Genomic DNA, 26569 nt, shown 5'->3' with positions numbered 1-26569 from the left:
GATTACAATGCAATGAAATGCATTTTGACATTATTGCGTGTGTATATGACTGTTCAAGCGCAGTAAGACGTGAAAGAGAACTGAATTCACGATCGCATGCTTTCTGAGAGTTACGTCTTTCTGTGTGCGCAATTATGCTGAGTTCTTTTTCACTGCTTATTGTGCTTAGTAACACTTTTATCATCGAGCATGTGCCAAATTCATATATGTATACAGTAAATACAAATACTCATGCATTATTGCTTTATTCTGCTTTACAGTAAACATATTTTAATTTAAAAATCATAATGGAGAATAATGAGAATAACTACTGTTTATTTGGTGTGAGATTGGTGACAGTGACACATGACAGTTGTAGACTGAATAGGGAAATTTTGTTGTGTTTTTGTTATTTTCTCAAACATGTGCAGTTGGACTAACAGTGTGATTTTGCATATGTGGTTCCAGTGCAGAAATCAAAAGCCGCAGACGTGCGCAGACGGTCTCTAGCCAAGCAGACGATGGAAGACCACCGCAGGCGCTCAGTGAAAGCTCTTGAGAGAGGACGTGTAGCGGCCGTCACAAAGGCCTTCACCAGCCCAAACCCAGACCCAAACCCTCCACCTCCTCCTAAACCCAAACCCAGAAACACCAGCGCTGCCATTAGCCGGTGAGTGCCACAACCAGTGTCCCTCATCTCTGTGACAACAACTCCACAATAATTGCATAATTAAAAAGAAAAGCTGGTGGTTTCAAAGTCTTGGTGACCATGTTTGCATTATAAAGGTTGTTTATGTAGTACTCCCTTTAGTAATAAATGAGAGTTAGAGAGACAAAACTGTGTGTTATTTCAGTGGTCCTCTCTGTGCTCATAAATGCAAAATAAAATATATACAACTACTTAAATATTTTTGTGACAAAATATACAGGGTGGTCACATTTACACTGGATTATTCCTGCATTCACGTAATCGGCATATTCCACATGAACTGTGAAAACTGTGCATGTCCTTTACCTGCTGTTACCTGCAGTTATAGGACCCAGAACCAGACATGAAGAATGAAGACCCGGAGTCAGAATTATAAAAAAATTAAAGAAAAGTTTACTGAACATAGTTTGCAGTTTCATCAGCAGAACTCAGCTTCAAGACTCACACAGGAGTTCGTAGGCCGCCCCCTTACAGTTACAAAAATCACAGCATTGATTTTACCATTTTCAAGGTCTAAGCTACGTCATTGCTTACACATTGAATGATTCTCATTGGCTAAGAATTAGATAAACACAGTAATTTTCCACATATATACAGATAGACGAAGCATATCTCCATCGATGATGTATCTGACATTCAGAGGCACGTCATGACCTTCCAGGTCACAGATTTGGGTTGCTGGCGCCAGTATGTCCAGAACAACAACTCATTCAATCTCCAATAATGGCATGTGGTTCCTTAAACTGCAACCAAGAAGACTAACACTAAACTTTAGTCTAACTGGAGTAAGACTTTACCAAAGAAATGGTGCCTTAAACTGTTGGCTTCAATGATTCCTTTATGTTTTAACACTCAAACATAAACCAAAATCCCTATTTCCCTATTATTTTCACTGTTACCGCATTCACATAGGACACTAGCAAATAAGAGCTCCTATCAAGGCTGAAGAGAGTCTGAGCGGCTTATTATCAGTTAAGTGTACAAAAACATAATGGTAAAACATTCACTCGTTTGGGAGAAAAACAGATAACATTTGCTCCTCAGAAAGCAAATATAATAGAAAGTATACATTTTAATACAACAATTAAAGTTCAATATAGCAATGCTCAATATAGCTTGACCATCTGTACAGAGAAGTATCATGTGTTGGACATATGTGTTCACGACGCCTTTAGGATCCATAAACCTTTCTCCTGAGACCAGAGAAAGAGACAAATGGCCTTGTGCACCTAAAAGAAGCTGGTGACTTACATCAGCATGCATTTAAGTATATGATTTCACAAGCAAAAACACATATGTCAATAAATGGTTAAGTAATAATGAATATCCTTAATTATTGCTTTTATAAAAGAAATACATAAGCATTCAAAAGGATGCTGAACAGGCAAGGGATTTTGACCACACCTTCAAAACATTACCGGTAATAATTATTATCAATGTTGTAAACCTGCTATCTATTTAATAATCAGTAATGTAAGTACATGCCAAAACCTTGACTCATTCCACAACTGTAATGCCACCGTTCTTGTGCTATTAATAGTCTTCATTCACCAGTCGTACTCACCTCAGGAATGTCATACTGCAGACTGTACATATAATTTACAGGAATTTCCCTTCAGCACATCTGAACAACACAATAGATCATAATCTGAGCTAATTATAGAGCTCAATGTCTACTGTACGGCCTGTTTAAAGTTCAGTGTCTTAGCCTGGGTAAATATCTTTCCCACCGCTTCAGTTGCTTGGGTTGTGATGATCCAGGATTGGACAGAGATGTGATGAATGTGTCTTCTGTTGTGGTTGGCAGGAAGGCTGGTATGCGGCGCTCGTTTTCGGCGACTAGTCGAGATCATATCGTCCGCTGGTTTCGTGAGGAGCAGTTCCCCCTCAGAGCAGGATTTCAGCGCGACCACAGCCGGATCGCCCGCTGGTTTCACGGTGAGATACGGCTGTTCATCTGGACCCCCTCCAGTCCTCCCTCTTCAGACACACCAGACCCAGCAAGCTTCTGGGGCCTATACCATAAAGCCGGTTCAGGTGGCTAGCCAGTTATGTTGCAGTTTAGTTTGTGCCAACCCTGGGTTTTAGGCACCATGAAAGTGGTTTGGCTTTTAGCAGTGTTCATCGCCATAGTAACTAACGCTCCATGGCTAACCTGGCCTGGGGCAGGTTATGTTCTAGGTAAGAGGTTGCAAAACGAACTTGGATCAATCAGCTGTGAGCAAAGTAAGTGACACATGTCTGACTCAACAAAGCCACTCCACCTGTTTCTACTCCAAATTAAAGAGCACTACATAGCAAATTATTTTTAAAGACAAAATCATCTAGGCCTGTATTCATAAAGATTCTAAGAATCCTCTCTTTTACGTAGGAGTCTTAGCATAAGAGCGATTTGGACCGATCTGAGAGCAACTGACTCTGTGCACGAGAAAAATGCTAACTTCCGCCTTGAGGGCGGATGTTGGGTGCTTCGGTTCCGGTTGCCGTTGTTTACATCCTACATCAGTGGACCGGCTATCTAAAGCTTAGCTATCTAAATATATTTGTCTAAAACTATGTTCGTTTGTTCATTGTCAAGTCAACCAACACAGTTTTCACTCATATTTGGGTGGAGCCAGGCGCTGCTGCATTGTGAAAAGTAAACGATATTTCACATTTTGTCACCGCACCCAAGCAGTCGCTTCACAGAGTGGAGCGTTGCGTATCCATGACAACTAGAAGGAAGTTTTTAGGCTACTAATTATTTATTATATTATACCCTTTAACCAGGAGAAGCCCCTGGGTTTAGAACCTATTTTGCAAGGGAGACCTGTTTAGAAATATGTGTGAACAGCCTAATATGTGTTAAACAGCCTAACTTGATAACGAACGAACCAACGTCGGATACCTTTACTCCCTGACATGTAGGCTATAGTGGTTGTCAACACTGATCTATATGACATTCTATATAGATAGTGGTTGTCAACAACATAGCCTCTGAACATCATAAACAAAACAATGGCCAACACAAACTGTTCTGGAAAATGCACTTTCTAACGCATGATTTCGCATTTTATAATGTATAGAGAGATATAACAGTTACCAAATCGCATAGCTTGAGCACGTAGCATGGCAACATTAATGTCCCAGTGATTCCACGTGTACCGCGTATGTACACGCCGTCAAATGTCCGAGCGAAACAAAACAAAATGTAGATCTACATCTGGGGAGCGATATTTATTTTTTCCTAGGATGGTAGGAGTGACGGGTAGGTTGGGGTTGAGGTAGGTCATATGTTATATATATATATATACACACACACTGTGTATAATATATATATATATATATATATATATATATACAATAATAACGTTAAGTCAACGGTATTCATAAACACGCTGAAAAGAGATTATGCGTGTTGATAGCATGCCAAAAATACGCAATTTCATGAGATCAGTCTGAGCATGGATGTTGTTGTGACTTAACGTTCCCTTCAAAATGATGCAAATACTGAGAAATGTAATATTTAAACCCCTTCTCTCTTGCTCTGGGGAGCTGGAGGAAAATCATTAGCCAGTCGATGAACATAATCGACTGTAATATTCGGCAAATGTTCAAGACATCTGGAGAAACATACATCCTCTACGTCGTCCATCAGGCTACCGGAAACTAGACACCCCATATCGGTTTCGCAGCCGGAACTAGCATATGCTAACGTGCACATAGTCCACTCTGAGTAAGGAAAAGACAAAATGACCTGAGGCTACGTGCTGCGTTTCGGCACAGTGCCACCTATTGGTCAGGAGGAATGAAAAATAGCCTTTTTTTTGTTTATCTTCTGAAATTGTAAAACTGGTCTCTTAATTCAGTTAAAAGTTATAATGAAATTTGACAATTATGAATAGCTTTTGATTCATTTAGCTGGTCTGGTTAGATTCCTTGAGTCATATTGAGAATAATGATACCAATTATTAGTCAGTCGAAACTGCTGTCCGCCATTCTGAATTTCTTTGAAAACCTACTTTTTTTAAACTGTTCCTAAACTGTTGATGTGATATTTACCAAAATCAGCTCAAATCATTGTGAGACCAAACCACTGTGGAATAATGCATCAGCGAAATTGATGTCTTGATGCCTAGCTGATGCACTGCTTTGGCATATTGACACAAACTTTGCCTCTTCACACTGACCAGACAACAGTAACAGTGCCACCCATTGGTCAAAAGTGATAAGCAAGTAAAATCCTATCACATGTGATTGTATTTGTGATTTTTCAATTGCTTTGCCTAAAATAATCTAAATCTCCCATCAATGCTTGCATAAAAAAATCATTTAGATTTGGGTTGTGCTTGGCTACTTAATTGTAGCTTGCAGTGATATTTGTCACTGTAAAGCTGCTTTAAAACATTTTAACTACATTTTTTCCCAAAAAGAAAAATCAACGACTGTATCTTTCCTGTTTAAATGAGTAAATGGTAAATGTAAAGTGAATGTTCCTGTGGTGTGCACTGCATTGACATTGAACGCTGCTGGCTTTCCTGTAATGTGCATCTCTCATATCCCCTTAGGTATTATATCTCGTGAACAGGCGGAGGCGCTGCTGAAGGACGGCAGGCCCGGGCTCTTCCTGGTGCGTGTCAGTGAGAGGATATTTGGATATGTGCTCTCCTATCGATCTAAAGAGGGATTCAAGCACCTGCTGATCGACGCCTCGGAGAACTGCTACATGCTCCTGGGAGACCAGATCAGATTCACATCACTCAGTGAACTCGTGGAGTATCATCAGGTGATGTACTGCGCACACCACTCGGGGTAAACCGAGCCGAGGTCTAGATTTCATCTGGCTGTGAGGGACAGAAGTACAGTGTGTTCAATGCATTGTACTTTTGTTTAACAACAGTTTTGAAAGCCACAAGTGATGTCCTTTATACAGTGCTTGTGGTGTTAAACACAAGTCTGTCTCTCACAAGCTTGAGTAAAATTCAATATGGTGTCCTAATATTGGTGTCTAATGTGTGGCACAATATGAAATCAGCCTTAAAGTCTTCAAATGTGTGGCCAGCATTGTGTATGACTCATTTTGCCTTTGTTCATACAGAACAAATAATTTCATTCTAAATGTAATGTTCACACTCCTATTGAATTGATGTTTATTTTTATTTTTACACTCACCTAAAGGATTATTAGGAACACCATACTAATACTGTGTTTGACGCCCCTTCGCCTTCAGAACTGCCTTAATTCTACATGGCATTGATTCAACAAGGTGCTTAAAGCCTTCTTTAGAAATGTTGGCCCATATTGATAGGATAGCATCTTGATGGAGATTTGTGGGATGCACATCCAGGGCACGAAGCTCCTGTTCCACCACATCCCAAAGATGCTTTATTGGGTTGAGATCTGGTGACTCTGAGAGCCATTTTAGTACAGTGAACTCATTGTCATGTTCAATAAACCAATTTAAAATGATTCGAGCTTTGTGAGATGGTGCATTATCCTGCTGGAAGTAGCCATCAGAGGATGGGTACATGTTGGCCATAAAGTGATGGACATGGTCAGAAACAATGCTCAGGTAGGCTGTGGCATTTAAATGATGCCCAACTGGCACTAAGGGGCCTAAAGTGTGCCAAGAAATCATCCCCCACACCATTACACCCCCACCACCAGCCTGCACAGTGGTAACAAGGCATGATGGATCCATGTTCTCATTCTGTTTACGCCAAATTCTGACTCTATCATCTGAATGTCTCAACAGAAATTGAGACTCATCAGACCAGGCAACATTTTTCCAGTCTTCAACTGTCCAATGTTGGTGAGCTCTTGCAAATTGTAGCCTCTTTTTCCTATATGTAGTGGAGATGAGTGGTACCCGGTGGGGTCTTCTGCTGTTGTAGCCCATCCGCCTCAAGGTTGTGCGTGTTGTGGCTTCACAAATGCTTTGCTGCATACCTCTGTTGTAACGAGTGGTTATTTCAGTCAAAGTTGCTCTTCTATCAGCTTGAATCAGTCGGCCCATTCTCCTCTGACCTCTCGCATCAAAAAGGCATTTTCACCCACAGGACTGCCACATACTGGATGTTTTTCCCTTTTCACACCATTCTTTGTAAACCCTAGAAATGGTAGTGCGTGAAAATCCCAGTAACTGAGCAGATTGTGAAATTCTCAGACCGAACTGTCTACCACCAACAACCATGCCACGCTCAAAATTGCTTAAATCACTTTTCTTTCCCATTCTGACATTCAGTTTGGAGTTCAGGAGATTGTCTTGACCAGGACCACACCCCTAAATGCATTGAAGCAACTGCTATATGATTGATTGATTAGATAATTGGATTAATGAGAAATTGACCAGGTGTTCCTAATAATCCTTTAGGTGAGTGTATGTACAGTATGTAGGATAAATGAGAGGCTTCTCCCCTCAGTGTGATTGTTAACATGGTGATAATGAGCACAGACACAGATTGGCATCTCACGCCTGCGAACAAGAAACATGTGCGTTCACATGCATGCCAGTCATAGGCGGAGAGTCATCGGGTTTAAATAGAAAGGGGCCATCGAGTGCGTTCCTTACACCAGAAACAAAGGAAAGGAACGTCACAATACACACCGCACAGCGTTCACAGCTTACATAAACCACTGCTTGATTCACATATTAGTTCTCACACCACATTGGTTATTGATGCAGTGCTTCAGTGTTGGCTACAGGTCAGTGTGCAGTTCAGCTCAAGCCGTGTGTAACTTTGTGTTTTCTGGCACCAGGTGGAGCCGCTGAGCTCGTGTGGAGAAGAGGAGTTTCTGCTGCAGGCGTGTGGACAGAGCGAGGCCACAGCGGACTATACCGAGCTCTTCACCTGACACACACACACACGTGCGGACAAAGCGAGGCAACAATGGACTATACCAAGCTCTTCACCTGACACACACACACACACGTGCGGACAGATCAAGACCACAGCGGACTATACCGAGCTCTTCACCTGACACACACACACACACACGTGCGGACAGATCAAGACCACAGCGGACTATACCGAGCTCTTCACCCGACACACACACTACTCTCAAATCAATCAGAACAAGACACAATCATGACTCTCATTACAGTCAGGTTCACATTTCATAAACACCCCATTTTTCAAGTATTGACTAACTGAAAAGTTTAAATCACCAATTTTATATCTAAATATATATGAGCCTGTTCCTTTGTGTAGAACAGGCCTTTTCCACTTCAGAAACGGATGTGATGTTGTTGATTAGTAAAAGCACTCTTCATTTATCCTGAACTAACTATAGCTGGTTCAGTGTAAAGCAAACCGAATGTTATAGGTGTGACCGGGAATAATTGAAAGGGCGAAATCATAACTTTGATGGAACATAAAGAGTTTATTATTTTTATTCACAACAGATTTAAAACACATTTTTGAAGCTGTGAAGTTTTTTTTCCCCCCTCCAACACTTTACAATAAGTGCTGCGATATGAAAACATTTACACATTCAACAGTTTTCCTGTAAAAAAAACAGCACATTTAGTTTTGCACTTGTAAAGTGAGTGGAAACATTATGAAGGAAACCATTAAAACACCCTCTCTTAACAAGAACACTCGTATTGGATTTGTTTTAGGGTTTAACTATGCTGTTCATTTTATACTCTGAAATGCAAGTTCAAATATAGAAAGGAAACATACACAAGAACATAAGACAGAAAAGTGACTCAAGATTTGGAAATCTCACAAAAGTGTGCAAATTTAAGCTTCCCTTATTGTTGTGCGCATACTTCATAAACTACATAATCTCACCCAGAATGCATCAGTACGCTCAGATTCAGCTCACATAAAGACAGTCATCAGGAAATGTGCACCAGTAACCCAGTCTAGAGACTGAAGTTTCCCTTTATGTATCCATTAATCACACAGGTTATATTTCAGCATTCACAACACTGTCACAGTGAGGACCGGGGCAGAGCTACGAGATCACCTGACTTCCTCTCGCTCTCGGTTGAGAACTTGTGAGTAACTGGAAGCAACAGTGACGTTAGGCAGAACTCACATCTGCTCATCAACTCCGCATTCATGACGATTATTGCGATTATAAAGATTTTTTTTATGATCAAATCTCTGTTGAAACTTGAGCAAGGAAGAGCAGTTAAAAGCAATATGAAAAATCTATAACTTCTTTAAAATGTCAAAACTTCGATGTTTGGTCTCTTCGGGTGAGTTTCTTGAGATGAAAATCACGTGTACTTGTTTAGTAGGTTAATGCTTCCAGCACCTAGACTGGCCTCCTGTGAGAGCTGGACCGGTCACATGAAGAACTGTCCGATCAGGTTGGCCCCCCCGAGGAGGATGAGGAGGCCGTGGAAGAGCGCCGAGGGCCAGCGCAGCTCTCCTCTGCGTCTCAGAGACACCATGTGGATCAGAGAGGGGAGCACGAACACCAGAGCCAGGCCACAGATGGCCCCCGAGTACCTGACGGCAAACACAGCAGTTTAACACCACGCGTCACACTGATCCTGGAGATAACACTGCACTGCTCTCACCTGATGATGGAGCCAATGTTGGGGTAAAACCTGGCCGTCACAACTCCAGCTCCGACAACCAGGACGTTCAGCACAAACACATGGAGGAAACTAGCAATGGAGAAACAATCATGAAGACAGGCTCATCTTGTATAATCAGGCAGTGTTCTGCTCATATGATTTCCAAGCATTGCATATGATCATTTTCATGGGGTTTTGTAACTGTTTATAGGGGTGGGGGAAAAAATCGATTCTCGATGCGGACGTGGACGATCCTGAATCGATTCACAAATGTCAAAAAATCGATTTAAAAAAAATGTTTTATATGTATAATAACGTAATATTGACGGAACGCGAAAGACGGAACTCTGAAGCGCGGAAGTGCAGTGGCGGGACCGTCTGTGGCGTGCACATAACAGAGATGAGATGGCACGCGAGATCCAAACACTTTCCTTGTTAGGTTAAAAGCTGACGTGTGGAAATATTTTGGCTTCTGAAGTTGAAGGGGGAAAGGAGCTGGAAAGAGCCGCACTAGTTGTACGCTTTGTGGAATAAAACCAACGACGGAAACACGACAAATATGATAAGCCATACGACACCTTTCCAGCCAGAGGAGGAAAAACACTCGGCTGCACCAGTCGTTATATTATTTATTTACTACAAGTATGCTCCTAGTTCAGGCACACATTTATTTTCCTGGTCGTTCTTTGTAATGTTAATAAATATATTGTGCATTAATTCTTTATGGGTCATTAATTTGTACTTTTAAAGCAAATTATTTATAGTCACACACAAAAGATTCAGATAATCGATTTGTAACATTATAAATGTCTTGTACTTTAACTTTTGATCAACTTAATTTATCCTTGATGAATAAAAGTATAGATTTCTTTTTTCTTTTGCCCAAAAAATTAAATAAAAATTCTTACCGACTCCAAACATTTGAACGGTATTGTTTAATGTTACAAAAGCTTTCTATTTCAGATAAATGCTGTTCTTTTGAATTTCTGGGTGATTCTCTGAATCGGATGCCCTACAAGTCCCCCAAACTTGCTTCAAATATTTTCAATTGAAGGAAATCACAAAATACATTTTAATGCTGTCAATTAATAGAACCAGGTGCATTTGCATTATAATGCAACAAAATTGCTTTTGAAAAAAATTTAAAGATAATAAATGTAAAGATAATGGGTTGCCTAAGTAGTAGACAACAAGCATGTTTGCATGTCCTCACTAACCATCATTATATTTTCAATGAATATGAAACAAATAAAAAGTGCAATTAATACCAAAATGTTGCTGCTGCTAATATAATCATATGTTGATCTAGTGTATTTTCGTTTACTGTTGTGAAATGGAAAATCAATAATCGGTAATCGAGAATCGTTAATAATCGAAAATCGACTGTAATCGAATCGGGACTTCAATAATCGAATCGAATCGGGAAATCAGACAGATTAACCACCCCTAATTGTTTATGAGTGAGGCTGTGGCGGAACTGAATGAAGGGAAGCGCAATACGAGCTGAAGCGTCATGCTTCAAGACGACTGATGTGTCAGCTTTTATACACAGTGTAAAGTCTATGTGTGAGTGCGCTTTCGCAATTTTAATAACTTTTTAAACACACCCCGTTCTGCAAATGTGAGTGGTTTAACGAGTGTAAAGATGAATGATGTTTGCGATCAGTGTCAGACAAATGCAACAAACATGAGAGGATTGTGAATGACAGTGCAGTGACGTATAGGTCACATAATAATGACATCATGGTGGATGTATTACATCTAGATTAGATTGATACTATAGAACAGCATTGGCTGCTCTAGCCCGAAGAATAAACTTTTTTAATGCTATTTGAGCATAAGAAACTACATTTTATGCGTCAGTTCATGACAGATTCTGTTGTTGATTTCAAAAATGTCGTTTAATTGTGAGACAGGACTTGGTCTTGGATGCTTTAAAGACGTCTCTAATATGACCGGCGACTCAGACTTCGCTTTATATCAGTTATTTGTTAAAGCCTCCTTATTTACTGTTGTGGACCTTTTGACGATATTTTATATAAATATATTGATATTTATTGTTTGTTACCCTTTTTCATTCAGAGGAGCAACATTTCATCCAAACAGACATGAAGACTCAGACGGAGAGCTCATGTGTGTTTCAGTGGATGCGTCATGCAGCTTTAGAGAAGGCAGAAGCAACACTTGTGATCATGTCACAATTATTTCAAGTAATTTGCGGTTTTGAAGCTTGCTGAAGACATCTACTGGCTTAAAAAAAACATCTATAAAACTCTATAATCATCTACTCTATAAACATCTATAAAACTCTATAATCAGCAAATACTATTAATTATAATGTTAAATGCCACAAACATGTTTGTAATAACACTTTTACAGAGAATCCCAATTCTACTCAAACGATCAAAACTGACTCAAGAGATTGTAATACTGGTTTAAGGGTTCAGTTGAGGTTCATAACATGTCAACATCAAAACGCTGACTTTTCTAAATGTTTTAAAACAGTACGATGTAAAGTCAGGTGATTTGGTTACAAAGCACTGATTTGAAGCAAAAGATTTGAAAGGCACCCATCATTAGCCACAGTTATTACTCATTACCATCTACACAACTTCGGTAACACTTTAGTTTAGGGTCCAATTCTCACTATTAAAGGAGTAGTTCACTTTTTAAAAAAAAACTTTTGCTGATAATTTACTCACCCCCATGTCATCCAAGATGTCCATGTCATTCTTTCTTCAGTTGAAAAGAAATTGAGGTTTTCGATGAAAACATTCCAGGATTTTTCTCCATATAATGGACTTCAGTGGGAACCAAACGGTTAAAGGTCCAAAAGACACTTTCAGTACAAACTGCAAACTGTTCAAAGGGTTTTAAACGATTCCAGACGATGAATAAGGGTCTTATCAAGCGAAACGATCGCTCATTTAATAAATAAATTACAAAGTTTAAGTTTTATAAGCTCAAATGGTCACTTTGCTCTGTTCTGTGATGCGCGTTCGTGACTCTCCTGTTTAAACTCGTTTATCAAAATGAACGCATCTTTTTCCGAGTCAGTCTGTTCATTTCATTCGTTGAATGAACCAAATGACACAAAAAAATATTTGTTCATTTTGATAAACGAGTTTGAACAGGAAAGTCATGAATGAGCATCACAGAACAGAGCAAGGTGACCATTTTAGCTTATAAAACTTTTTTTTTTTTTAAATGAGTAATCGTTTCGCTTGATAAGACCCTTATTCATTGTCTGGAATCGTTTAAAGCCCTTTGAACAGTTTGCAGTTTGCACTGAAAGTGTCTTTTGGATCTTGAACCATTTGGTTCCCATTGAAGTCCATTATATGGAGAAAATCCTGGAATGTTTTAATCAAAAAACTTCATGTCTTTCTTTCTTCAGTCGAAAAGAAATTAACATCTTGGATGACATGGGGGTGAGTAAATTATGAGCAAACGTTTTTTGAAAAGTGAACTCCTTTAACTAGCTGCTTATTAGCATGCATATTAGGATATTGGCTGTTTATTAGTACTTACAGGTGAAATTAGAATATCGTGCAAAAGTTCATTTCAGTAATTCAACTTAAAGGGTGAAACTAATATATATTATAATAGACTCATGCAAAGAAGAGATTTTTTTTTTTTTTTTTTAAAGAGAGAGATATTTCAAGCCGTTATTTGTTATAATTTTGGTGATTATGGGTTACAGCTTATGAAAACCCCATATTCAAAATTAGAATATTGTGAAAAGGTTTTCATAAGCTGTAACCCATAATCATCAAAATTATAACAAATAAAGGCTTGAAATATCTCTCTCTTTAAAAAAAAAAAATCTCTTCTTTGCATGAGTCTTTTATAATATATTAGTATTCTCATATATCATATTCTCATTTTCCAGTTTCACCTGTATAATAATGCACATATTAATGTTTACATACTTATTCTGCATAGCCGTATTCTACATCCCATAATTCACCCAATACCTAAACTTAACAACTACAAAAGTCGTAGTTGATATTTAGGAAATAGTGAGACTGGGTTAGAATAATGATTGGTGCCCACAGTTATCACTGACCCTGGGTAATGATCCCCGAAGACTTGTCCCATGAGCTGCACGCGCACCAGGTACCCGAGCAGCGGATACACAGTGGTCATCTGGAACAGGAGGAAGGTCCTCGCCACGAACACCAGCACATCGTCGCTGGGAAAGTTATCCAGGAAGTTCTGTAATAATAGAGGAGAAAATCCACTTCATGTCTGCACCTCAAACGCCTTATTCCAACAACTGAACGTGTATGATGCTCCGTTTGCAGGTCTTACAGGCTCGATGCACTCTTTAGACAGCGGGGGTGATGGGAAAGCAGCGAAGATCAGCACTCCCACATACAGGTACGTCAGTCCCACCAGCAGGTACGCCAAGGACAGATCCCGCACCTGAACACACACCACACTCAGATACAGTCTACACCAATGACAGCGGTTAGAACAACTAAGGAAGCAGCGTTACTATTATACTGCAATCAACTATAAATACTTGATGATTAGAGCCCGACCGATAAAGGATTTTGAAGGCTGATACCGATACGAATATTTGTTGGTTTTAAAATCCGATATATCGGCCGATATATATATATATATTTTTTTTTCAGAAACGTGCAACAAAACATTAACAGATTTCCCTAACATTAGTTATTTGTAGTTATGTATGAGTTTTAACTAAAATAATATGATAATGCATTTTTGAGTTGGTCTCGTGACCAACTCACCATGAACACACTTCACCGATGATCTCACTCGCGGATAACTGGTTCTCTCTGCCTGAATCTGGTTTGCAGAATGTGTGACACGTTATACACGAGTGTTGCCAACAGGGATGCTGTAGAGTGCCCTCTGGTGGACAAACTATACAACTCCAACACTCATGACATGGTTGAAGCGTGTTTTGTCCGTTTTTAATTTATTTTTTAAATATTCATTTATCGACCATTATAACTGCCGATAGTTTGGAAAATGCCTAATATCGGCCGATAATAACAGCCTGCCGACATATCGGTCTGGCTCTAATGATGATTATAATAAAAGTGGGCTGTACTGTTATTTAATGTGTTTTTGGATAATTCTGCTGACAAAAGACTGCAAGAATCTCTTTACAAAAAAACTAAGTAGTCAAAAAACTCCAGACAACATGATCTGTGGAAAATTATAAGTGAAAAGACGGTAAGCCTGTCCCTCACTGCTTGTGGCGCTGCTCTGAATAAGGTCTATAATATGATGATGAGCAGTGTGTGTGTAAATGAAACGTCTTCACTCGGAAACACACAGAGCAACACACTTTATGTTTCTTCAGGTAAATCACAGTCTTTGATATGATAAGATATAGTCGCCATTTCAGATTCATTTAAATTCATTGTTCAGACCAATTTGATTATTAATGTTAGATTTGATTTAATCATTAGGTTTTCTTCAGCTTGTGGACCCCCTGAGGTTCCTTCACGAACCCCGGTTTAGGAAACCCTGTTCTATAGCACCTCAACGCTCCTAAAAGTTCATTATGCAATATATATAACCCATTGTTTTTGGTGAAATGTTATCTGGGAGACTCACTCCAAAAGAAAAAAGAAAAGAAATCTTCATTTTGCAGAAACACTTCCTGTGTTTGCTCAGTAACTAGACAATGTGAAATGAAGCATTATGACCAAACTACTCAAGAATCATGACATAGACAGAAAAATGGCTGACAGTGAGATTATTTCTGTTCCTACTGACCACAATGACTCTACTCCTATTTCCCCTTTGTAAAAGGTCAGAAACACTATGTCTCAGTCACTTTTGCACACAATGCAGAAGTATAATGTGTGGAATATGAATGTGCTGAGTTGGTGATCATGCAGTGATGATGACAGACGGAGAACACTCACGTTGTTTTCTTGATGTCTGTTGTTCTTCATAAGCGTGATGATGCAGTTGTGAATGAAAAATGCTAATGTGAGAACTCCACTCAGCTGAACAAACATGGATCTGAACTCTAAATCAAGCCAGAGACAACATACATCAGTACGTGCTTATTATTCACACTACCACACTTCTCTTTCACCCGACTCCAGTGGAGGCTTTGCTTGCCGAGTACATCATGGGAAAGAAAACAAACTAAATGGGGATTCGCAAAACTTTTCCATTTGTGGATTCCTGATTTTGCACTTGAATTGGACATTTAATGTCATGTAAATTGTCTGTCAATCAAAACTTTTACAGTAATTTACAGGGATTGTTGTGTGAAAGGGGGTATTGGTGGTGTTTCAAAAGTTAAACAGCAAATGGGGTCAAAGTTGAATTAGCTTTCTGAAACTTTAAACGCTTCAACTACACAGTGCTGAGCTTGTGGCTTGACGCTTGGCTTGTTTCAGGTCATTGCAATGGGTAGGGTGAAAGGAAATCAATAAAGAACCATAGATATGCCTTCAAAATGTGTTTACAGATGATTTCATGAGTGGTTTCTCAAGTTGCTAGATTTTAGGGGGAAAAAAATAAATAAATAAAAATTCCTTTACCTGGAACAAAAAACATTGAAGAGTCGAACCAGTGGAACTCCAGGTGAAAGCCCAATCGAATAGCTTTATATGTGACCAAAAAGATGAGATAGACCACCGATATAGTGCCTGTGGAAAACAATGAAAGCCTCTTAGACAACAGGTTGACACTGCAGAAAACACAAGCTGCTGTTCATATCAGTCCTAACACACCAATGGCAAGATTATTCCATTTTAATGGACCAGAAAGTCAGAAGCTGTCCTGTTTTGTGTGATAATGACCCAGTTCAACATGTAACCTCTCCGTGTATTTTCACATCACTGCTACATTCCTTGCACTAACTCACCATCCCAGATCAGGTCCAAAATACTGGTCTAGGAGTGCAAGATAATTCATAAACCCCGACATACACACATGACAGACTAACATAGCAAAACTTAACACCCTCAATTCCAAGTGGATACATGTGTATATGCCAAATGCCTTGATATTTAAATGTCTTAAATGTGCCTAAAACACCTATTTTGATCTTAAACGCCTATTTTTGATGAAACATTATCCCTCTAGCTGTGAAAATGAAGGTCATACCTAGGAAAGTGAACCTGGCGAAGAAGGACGCGGAGCGGAAATTGAGCAGCGGCAGCAGCAGAACGATGAGGTAAAACGGGATGGTGTTGGTTTTACTCCACCAGAAGTCGAACACATGACCTGTGCTGTTCTCACGCGCGTAGTTCAGTAGAGCGCTGCTGTTCCCGTGTGGATCCACATCTGGATACGGGCAGATCACTAGTGCAAGAGGAACACACCTTCTCATTTGGAATCAATGAATAAAGGACATGAAATGAAGCTTCAATGACCAAATGAGCACATCTAAACATCTAAGCAACGTTTAAAAAACTTAGAACCAACGTTTAAAAAAGCAACAAAAAACCCATAATTTTTACATTTTCACTTCAGTAGATACTTGCATTTTGTGATCTTCATGATCACATTTGTTATAGTGTCACAAAAATGGTTTGGAATATCAAAAATTTAGTGAAGAATTTTTGTGAGGCCATGTCTGAAAATTATATGATGCAAAAAAATGGTCAATTAGTGAGAGGATTGTCACAAACCTCTAGGCAATATGGCTGACGGACTCATGTTTCATGCATAACTTCCCAACCACTAGATGTTGCCATCTCAAAATTACACTTGAATGACAAAATGACACTTACCAAGTTGTATTCAAATAAAATACAGCTTTTTGCGAGAAAAAAACCCCCAAACCAATTACTACTACTAATAATAATCATAAAAACACTGACGACTCACCTCTATCTGTTCCATTTGTGCCAAAAGTATCTGATGAGCTGACATTGTGAACATAGTCTGTGGATGCAATATACACAAGCAGTTAACATAAACATCCCATCAGCTAATGGACGGCAGGAAAACACGAGGAATGCTGGGAAAACCATCACTTACTGTAAATGAATTTCCCAGTATTGAACAGGAAATTGGACATGAGAACCCAGTAGACCACCATTGCACCAACCAGTGACACCAGTGAGAAGATGAGACTCGACCATTTTCCAAATCCCCCAAAGTAATATTTACACACATCAGGAAACTCCCAGTCTGAGGTATCCATATAAGCTGCAAACACAGAAGTCATGTTATCCCATATGGGAGAAGTCAGGAAAATCCCTTGTCTTGAAATGGAGCGTTAGGCCATATAGAACCTCTAGGCAAAGAGTCCTAAGAGAAAAATACCATTTGTTGTGGAGTTAATATTTGATACAGTTGGAATTTATGGCTCATACAGTATGATATCGTGAGAATATAGAGCTCAAACTCGAAGAGGTACAGTATTCAGAGGCCCAAACAGAGCTTGATGGTGTTTTTAGCCCCCAATGAGCCCCCCTTACAGGCAGCTAACCCTAACCTTATCCCTAAACCTACCCATCCCCTCGCTGCCTGGAAGGCTCCGTTGGGGGATAAAAACACCAAACACGCCAAACAGAGCAAACATATGCAGTTTGGATCAGATTCTGATATTTAATGGCCAAAAAAATGATGAAATTGAGATAGCTTGGAACCAAGATCTTTAGAACAGCAGACTACTGACATAACATCCGTATAAACATCAGTTGTCACACTTAATCTGCCAAACATGTCTTTGTAAGATATATAAATGCTTTATTATTTATTTAATGTTATGATCAAAGCTCTGTAGTTTTAAAACATAGAAACAACATTCCTCAAAAGCCTGATGTAAAAATGAAAAACTATGTATGGATAATCAAGTAAATCATGCTGCTTCAGTCCAGTGCGGGTGTAAAAAATGAGAAAGATTGGCTGTTTATTTGAGTCATGTGGTCGGCTTACGTATGGACTTTGTGGACTTTAATACTCTGTAGCAGCAGTAAAGCGTCAGCAGGCCCATGAGAACAATGATGATGATGCCCAGGGTGAAACCAGCCTAGAACAGAGCCAACAACAATGCATTTTCACAATAGCCTGCAGTGAGGAAAATAAATACAGTACACACACAAAAAGTTAACTTACTTGTTTTATTCCCCATGGTATACTTAATATAGATGTTCCCATCATAGTGTTCCATATGGCAAAGCTGCACACACACACACAAAATAAGCAATAATGACTGCGTGTACATCGCAAGAAATGTCACAGTGTAAATCCACTTGCTCATTTAAAGGGGTGATGAAATGAGAAATCAAATTTTCCTTGAGCTTTTGACATCTAAGAGGTCATCATATTGTAAGAATATCCTGTAAGTTTCAGAACTGAAAACATCCTTGTTAGTCCAATAAAAGCTTTTATTGACACCAGGCTCAGCAAACGACTCGTTTTTCAAAGTGGGGAACTATGACGATCAAAAGAGGATAAAACACCACCTCAACAGAAGAAGATCAACGCCTACTTCAACACGGCCGTTAGCCCCGCCCACCGATTTGCGCATTACACGCATAGCTAAATAACATAGATGCCTACCTCGTAATGACAAACCGGATCGAGCTACCGAGCAATAGAGCAGATGAGGGTAAACATTTTCCGTCTGTTCGCTTCATTTCACTGAGGATTGATTTGTAAACAAGTCTGGATTTGCAGACCGATTAAGAGTAAAGAACGGTGCTGTGCCGTCTATATTGGATCCAACAGGAAAGGTGCAACACACGGACTCTGGGTCGAACATGTACGGGCGAATCATTCCGTTTGCCATTTTACAACATTTTACGTTTTCAAAACAATTTCCTCCAGGTGCACCAACGGGTGAGTTGAAATTCATTATAAAATGCGAAACTGTTATCCACTCACAGCTGTGGGCGTTTACTTCCAAGTCTTCAGTGCGAGACGCCCATAAAAATCTAGCGTTTTTCAGCTAGGCTCAAAACTAGGGTAGAAAATAGCCTAGTACTTATTCATTTTGATGTTTTTGAATGCAAAAACCAAGCGAACGTTCATAAGTTGACCTCAGACAACAATATAATAAAATTTAAAAAGCCAGTTCATGACCCCTTTAAAAATCCAAATACTGTATAACCCTCAAACCGTATTCACTTTATAGCCCCTAATCTTGTAATTGTGGACAAATGTGGGCACAGAGGACTCAGATGTGATCCTAATTTTTATTTATTATAAATGTTATATCACGGTCTTTGATAAAGTTTTGTCTATCCATTTATGGTGTACTTTTTTATTTTGGGGGTATTTTCGAATTTATTTACTTCAAAAATTACCATATTTTCTATGTAAATTATGCTATTTTTCATGCTTTATTTTTTAATTTTTTTAACTACATTAAAATATCATTCCAATAAGTTCTTAGAGCTAAAACCTAAAGATGAAGTGACTTTGCAGTCACCTGGTGCCTTATTCTGGCTTATTTTAGAATGCTCTAAATTACAGTTTTTCCCATTCATTTCTATGGGTGCCCATTTTTGACCCAGTTTTTTTTTTTTTCACCCACTTAAAGGTTCTCAAAGCGATCCTGGGTGTTGTTGACGTTCGGAATATTTTCAAACAAATCGGAGGCTAGCTAGACCCTCCCTCCTCCGCATCTCATCTCATCTCCTCCCCCTCCCTTCCGTGCTTCCTGAAATAATTGTGAACGTGCATGTCTAGCTAATTATATCCTTGTGTGGGTTTGGCGAACATAAGCGTCAATTTAGAAGAAAAAAAAACTATTTAACGTTACCCACCTGTCCAGCAAAAACAGAGCAACCTGACGTCGGACTGGAAGCCCTTCTGCCGCCGGAGTTCTCGCCATCGTTCAAAAGCTTTGCTACCGATGTAAATTCGGAACTTTGCACATTCTTTATCCGACTCCTTCTTCTTTTTAATTTGTTCTTCAGAACGACGTCTCTTTGGTCATGTTTCGGTCATTTTTCAAACTTCCCTCTGATGCTTCTATCTCCTTCACACACACACACCCCCTTCATGTGCACGTGCACTAACCCCCCAGACCCACCCTCAAATACTTCTTGCCAGTGATTGGCTGGAACACTGTTTGTTAGGTTTCGTGGTCCGGGTGAGACATGATTGTTTTTGTTGCCGCCTGTGGTGTCTACAGAGACCGCGTTTTTGTACAGTGTGTTTATTGGACAGGCAGCTAGCCGATAGTGAGGGGACGTTTGATGTATGTGACAAAAAATGTTTTGGCCCCACATCGCGCTCAGAGAACCTTTAACATTGTAGAATTGAGTCAAAAAAAAAGTGCTTGTTCAGGAGGCAACAATGTAGCCAAGTCTTGTACCGCTCAGATCAAGGGAAGTATTTTTTTTAAAAATAAATCAAAACTATTTTGCCCACATTCGTTCAGATTACGGTTTTAGGGTTAAAGCCCATTAATATTGACTGAGGAAAGTATTGCTTAGTTTTCTGACTGGTTGTCTTTTGGTAATCAACTCGACATAACATTCTGGCTAGCTTTGGCACTTCAAAACTGGGTGTGAAAATCACTGCATTAAAAGCCTTTATAAGAATGGTCTTACATTGTGACAATGCTGGGGTTTTTGGCAGTACTGTCGCCTCCTTGGACTTTGAACGCTGTTCCCAGTGGACTGTAGATATAGAGGTCCTCGAGAGAAGGAATCACATGGTCTGGCGGTGCCTGAGGAAGATAAGGTGCATAAACAAAAGCATTACATCACAGTACAGGACATGACCACAACCTCCAGGAGTCCCCAAACAACTGAGGCACTGTCCTAAAACACTGCTGGAAACACATGCATTGCTGAAGACCGTGCTAATCTGGGTTTAGAAACGCATCCTCCACAAACCAAACCAGGAAAAATCAAAGCAACTGGAAAATTGAAATCATACACAGATTTAAAACGGCATATCAGTGAAATAAGGCAGGATAAAGATGGAGTTGCCCTCAAACAATGAATGAATGTTATGCTTTCACCCACAAGCTTTCACTTCACAGAAAGGAAGACTATTGCGTTGGTGTTGGTGTTTCTCATTTGTCCATTTGCCATTGTTGTGCGAGTTTGTGCGGGTAAAATAGAGTAATTACAATAGTAATCCATACGATTGTGAATTTCACGAGGGGGAGGGTTAGGTTTTGTAATGTGGACGTGTTGTGTTGACCAACGGGAAGCTGCTCGTGTGGAAGTGATCTCTGTGTGAGCGGCGCTTCATACATCACTACACTAATGATAATAGACAATTGACCTTTTAGCCCACAAAAAAAGCTTAGCAGAAAGCACTGCAAAACAGTGGCTCACTACGCTACTACTGACGTCACAAGTTGCACAAATTGTTCTTTAGGCCTAAGTAGAGACTGCGTATGTTCGTTTGGCCAGAAGCCGGTTAATTTACTTTGTAACATGTTAAAAATGTATATTTCTTTTACACGAATGCATCGCTTCAGAAACTTTATTAACCTCTCAGAGCCATGTGGAGCAGTTTTATCATGGACAGATGCATTTTTATTATGAATAGATGCACTTTATCATGAATGGATGCACTTTAATGATGAATATGCACTTATCATGAATAAATTTACTTCTATAATGGAGATGAACATTTATCATGGATAGATGCACTTTCATCAAGAATAGATGCACATTTATCATGGACAGATGCACTTTTATCATGGATAGACGTTTTTTTAATCAAGAAAAGATGCACATTTATCATGGACAAATGCACTTTTATCATGGACGGATCCACTTTTATCAAGGATAGATGCACATTTATCAAGGATAGAAGAATTTTAATCATGGATAGATGCACTTTTATCATGGATAGATGAACTTTTATGATGGATAGATTAACTTTTATCATGGATAGATGCACTTTTATCATGGATAGATGCACTTTTATCATGACTAAATGCACTTTTATGATGAATAGATGATCTTTTATGATGAATAGATGCACTTTTACCATGGATAGATTAACTTTTATCATGACTAAATGCACTTTTATCATGAATAGATTAACATTTATGATGAATAGATGCACTTTTATCATGAATAGATGCACATTTATCAAGGATAGATGAACTTTTATCATGGATAGATGAACTTTTATGATGAATAGATGCACTTTTATCATGGATAGATGCACTTTTATCATGGATAGATGCACTTTTATGATGAATAGATGCACATTTATCAAGGATAGATGAACTTTTATCATGGATAGATGAACTTTTATCATGGATAAATGCACTTTTATCATGCATAGATGCACTTTTATCATGGATCGATGCACTTTTATCATGACTAAATGCACTTTTATGATAAATAGATGATCTTTTACCATGGATAGATTAACTTTTATCATGACTGAATGCACTTGTGTGATGGATAGATGCACTTTAATGATGGATAGATGCACTTTTATCATGAATAGATGCACTTCGATGGGCTACAAAACAGAAACGACCATTCACTGTCGTTATAAAGCTTGGAAGAACCAGGATATATTTTTTATATAACTCTGATTGTACTTGTCTGAAAGAAGTTGTCATATACACGTAGGATGACTTAAGGTTGAGTAAATCATGGACTTATTTAATTTTTTGGGTGAACCATCCCTTTAATAAACCTCCTAAACCTGTTGTTGCTATTGTCATGTTTGTCCTCACACAGTGCCGCTTGTGAAGCCTGTGCTGGTCGTGAGGTGTGGAGGGTGACCCACCAGCAGTCTGTCTGAGGAGCCGGTGAGACGGCTGTAGTAGTGGACTCTGCTGCTCAGCACCGCAGCTTCAGCAGAAACCCTCTCTTGTGCCGAAGAGTCCTCCACGATGTTCCTTGGCTCCACGTGGAACGGCCTGAAGGAACATGAGCAAACAGGGTTCAGGAGCATCTCAGAATGCACACATGTCTGGGTACAACCGTTACTGTACATTAGTGGATATTAGGACAGTCAATCAATGACGACAGGATCGGTGAGGATTGCATTATTGTTGTGTAATATAAACATATGCTTTCAACAGCAGTGTCTCTGTGTGTGTGTGTGTGTGTGTGTGTGTGTGTGTGTGGGGGGGGGGGGGGGTTATTGTTCTGAAGCATATAGTGCTACATCTTAGACAGTACTTGTGAAATACCAGACTGAGTTCATTTGATCCTGTCGGTATCAATATTAATTGTAAAGGTCAGAGAGGGGAAAGTATTCATGAGTAAACTAAATTATTGAATTTTGATGGACATGTTCTTTTCTCGCACACACACACACACAGTACTTCCTCTGTTTGGGGTCCAGTGAATCACTGCGATACTCCCCAGCTCGCACTCACACACACACACACCTCCTCTGTTTGGGGTTCAGTAAATCCGTGCAATACTCCGCAGCTCGCACTCTCTCTCTCTCTCTCTCTCTCTCTCTCTCACACACACACACACACACACTGTAAAAAAATATTGTTGGTTTAACTTAAAATTTTAAGGCAACCCATGTTACTTACCTTTTTAAGTTGATTGAACTGGAAAAAGTGAGTTAATACAATGAAGTACACAGAATGTAGATGAGAAACTCAAAATTATATGTTATCTGAACTAAATTAATTATTTTATTTATGTTTTAATTATTCTGATTTATTTTGATTATTTTAATTTCTTCTATGTAAAGCACTTTGAATTGCCATTGTGTATGAAATGTGCTATATAAATAAACTTGCCTTGCCTTGCCTATTTAAGTTGATTTGACAAAAGAAAAAAAATGTTGTGATTACTACAATGTAAAACAATATTGTTGGTTTAAAAAAGTAAGTAACCTGGGTTGCCTTAAAATTTTTAAGTTGATTGAACTGGAAAAAGTGAGTTAATACAATGAAGTACACACAATGTAGGTGATTTTCAGGTTTTACTATACTTGTGGGGACATTTGGTCCACACAATGGAATATAAACAGAAACACACACACACACACACTCAGTACCTCCTCTGTTTGGGGTCCAGTGAATCAGTGCAATAGTCCCCAGCTCGCACTGATCCCAGTAACGGTTTGCTGTCCTCATCCATGATGCTGCGCTTCGGTTAAACCGTCATCAGCTGTACAGACGAGATCTGAGACGGGTCAGTGAGAAAGAGGATGTCCTCTAAAGCACCAGACTAACAGCCAAACATCAGAAGATTTTCCACAGGGAGGACCACACTTCAATGTCAATGTCCTGTGAAAAAGGCAGACATGACACTTCAAACTCTGCACATACACATGACTGAATAATAAGACACGATGAGACATGTCACACAAACACTCTAAAGCGTCACACAGATTCCTGTCCTGTGAGTAACGTGGACATCCGGCAGGACACCGGCACTCACAGCCCCTGACAACAACTTCTACAGTTACATTATCGTCACCTTTTATTCAAAATGTTTTCAAAATTTTTTAAGCATAATGCATAGTTGTTGGGTAACAGTTAATAGTTTTGTTTGTGATAACGCAACTTCCTTTTTGTCCATGCTGTCATACAAAGAAATTATGAACAAGAGAGAACCAATGAAATATTAAAGAGTGATTGTGGTGTTGTCAATGTATGTTTTTTTCCTGTAAGGTTTAATTACCATAATTACCATAACCAAGTGTGTGTGTTTGTCTGTGTGTCATCCACATAATCAGCGCGCAGAAACTAAAGTTATTCAGAAACAGCCAATCTAATAATCAGTAAATCCTATAACGCAATGTAAGTAGATTACGTTTCCTGTTGTTTGTGGTCTTGACAAACAAAACAAGTTCTGAAAAGAGCATTAATGCTCATAATTCTTTTACTTCTGCATATAAACGCCATTCACTGATTAACTGAATCTCATAATATCATCTCTGCTGTTTGAAGACACTCTGAAAGTCATATGACATCATCAGGTGTTATCATACGAGTCCCGCAGCTGCTACGGGGAAAACACATTCATACCCAATGTCCAATAGTGAAATATATGTCTATACTAAGTTTAAGACACCTGCAGTTTCTCAACAATATGATAGGTAAATCATAGCACGAATGTGAATGTGTGAGTGCATCATGTTAAGCCCCGCCAAAACATGCGTTAGCCTAGAAACAGATTAGGTTAAGTTAACACATCATTCATGCGAGCATAAATTACCACCATACACTAAAATACCTTTACATTGGCTCAAATCTGTCATAAACTTCACTTGTTTCCATATCCGTACGCTTCACATGAATATCGCGACGCTTGTTGCTTACTTTTTAAATACAAGCCCATCTATAGGAAATTGTAATAATAAACTTACCAAAACCAGACATAAACCGACAATCTGCTGAGACAAATGTTTTGAAAAGGAAACAGTCTTTAAACGGCACATGCCTATCAGATGACGCATGGGATTAGTAGTGCGGATTTCACGGATACACAAGGCATGTGGAACGTGAGAAAGCGTTCAAACAACTACATTACCCACAATTCCCTAACGGGCGGCGGCGCATACGCCATGGAAGCTGTTTTGAGAACGGATCCAAATGTGTAATTTTAATGCATTTTATATAGTTTTCTATTTATTTTCAAATTTAAAAAAATAGATTAAGCATTTAATCATTATTGAAATAGTTTTACTGTTGGTATTGGAAATTATTCAAGCTCTTACATTATTCTTGGAAATTATGAGTTCAAACGTCTATCAAGATGACTCAAAACCACTAAAAATACAGATATTTCTTATTTTAATTAACCCCATCGACGTCTTATAATTCCAGGGGCATGTTCAAATACATTTTTCTGGTTATGCCTTTATAGTTACAAATTTAATTTACATTTAAAATCTTTAATAAAGCTCAATCTGGAAAACCATGAGGCTGGGGCTCCTGAAGGGCCATGTAGTTTCTCTGACGGAGACCAGAACACTGTAGCTTTAACCAGTAGCCTCAAACTCAATGTATATTTAATAAGTTATGGATAGGTAGTTATGATTTGTGCCAGTCTTTGAGACTTCAATTCCATGCACTGGAGAAAAATAGTGTAGATAAAAGAAAATATAATACATAGGGTTTCTAAAACCTTTGACCATTCATTACTGCAGCCTCTTCTTTCAGGACTCAACTCAGCCAATCACACCAGAGAAGCAGGACTGTTTATATACAGTCATCCTCCTTAAAAACGTTATGCTTACATAACGAAGTGAACCGATACAGGCAACTAATACCAGTTGTTAAGGTTAAGGGTTACTGTGTGAGGGTTAAATTATGCGTTTATCATAACCATAACCAACGATAGAATCCATTATTGTGGAAATCTTAGATTCTCACAGAAGTTTAACCACACAGATATTCTCCTCTCCTGTAAACACAAATCAACTTTTGAACAAAAAACTGGAGCAATATTTCTAAATGACCCTTGAGATTTCAGAAGACCTGCATTTTCTTTGGG

General features: G+C 39.0%; 2 protein-coding genes across 7 annotated transcripts in view; one reads left to right on the top strand and one right to left on the bottom strand.

The window, feature by feature from the left end:
- Nucleotides 1-8092, top strand: part of sh2d4a (SH2 domain containing 4A) — a 96152-nt gene extending 88060 nt beyond the window's left edge. For all 5 annotated transcript variants that reach the window (XM_089126341.1, XM_089126340.1, XM_039676607.2 and 2 more), the window contains 4 exons: nt 448-649; nt 2496-2626; nt 5236-5453; nt 7427-8092. In XM_089126341.1, the coding sequence (XP_088982467.1) occupies nt 448-649; nt 2496-2626; nt 5236-5453; nt 7427-7522 (647 nt within the window). In that variant the 3' untranslated portion in view covers nt 7523-8092. The remainder of the gene's footprint in view (nt 1-447; nt 650-2495; nt 2627-5235; nt 5454-7426) is intronic.
- slc38a9 (solute carrier family 38 member 9) lies at nt 8027-25596 on the bottom strand. Of its 2 annotated transcripts, none has more exons than XM_039676605.2 (15): nt 25440-25596; nt 24123-24354; nt 22884-23016; nt 20723-20841; nt 18276-18339; nt 18096-18189; nt 17193-17363; nt 17040-17096; nt 16314-16511; nt 15746-15853; nt 15116-15222; nt 13518-13631; nt 13273-13421; nt 9204-9293; nt 8027-9132 (listed from the first exon to the last, which is right to left on the bottom strand). In XM_039676605.2, exons 2-15 carry the CDS (start codon nt 24203-24205, stop codon nt 8967-8969), a joined length of 1653 nt encoding a protein of 550 aa, XP_039532539.1. In that variant the 5' UTR covers nt 24206-24354; nt 25440-25596; the 3' UTR covers nt 8027-8966. The 2 variants fall into 2 exon arrangements, with proteins under 2 accessions (XP_039532539.1, XP_088982465.1); XM_089126339.1 differs by lacking the exon at nt 25440-25596 and adding an exon at nt 25307-25326.
- Nucleotides 25597-26569: the final 973 nt, after the last annotated feature.

This window comes from Pimephales promelas, chromosome 23 (assembly GCF_988280905.1).
Source record: "Pimephales promelas chromosome 23, fPimPro1.hap1.1, whole genome shotgun sequence".
NCBI classification, from domain to species: Eukaryota; Metazoa; Chordata; class Actinopteri; order Cypriniformes; family Leuciscidae; genus Pimephales; species Pimephales promelas.
Note: the sequence above shows the minus strand (reverse complement) of the source record. Positions and strands in the feature narration are given on the sequence as shown.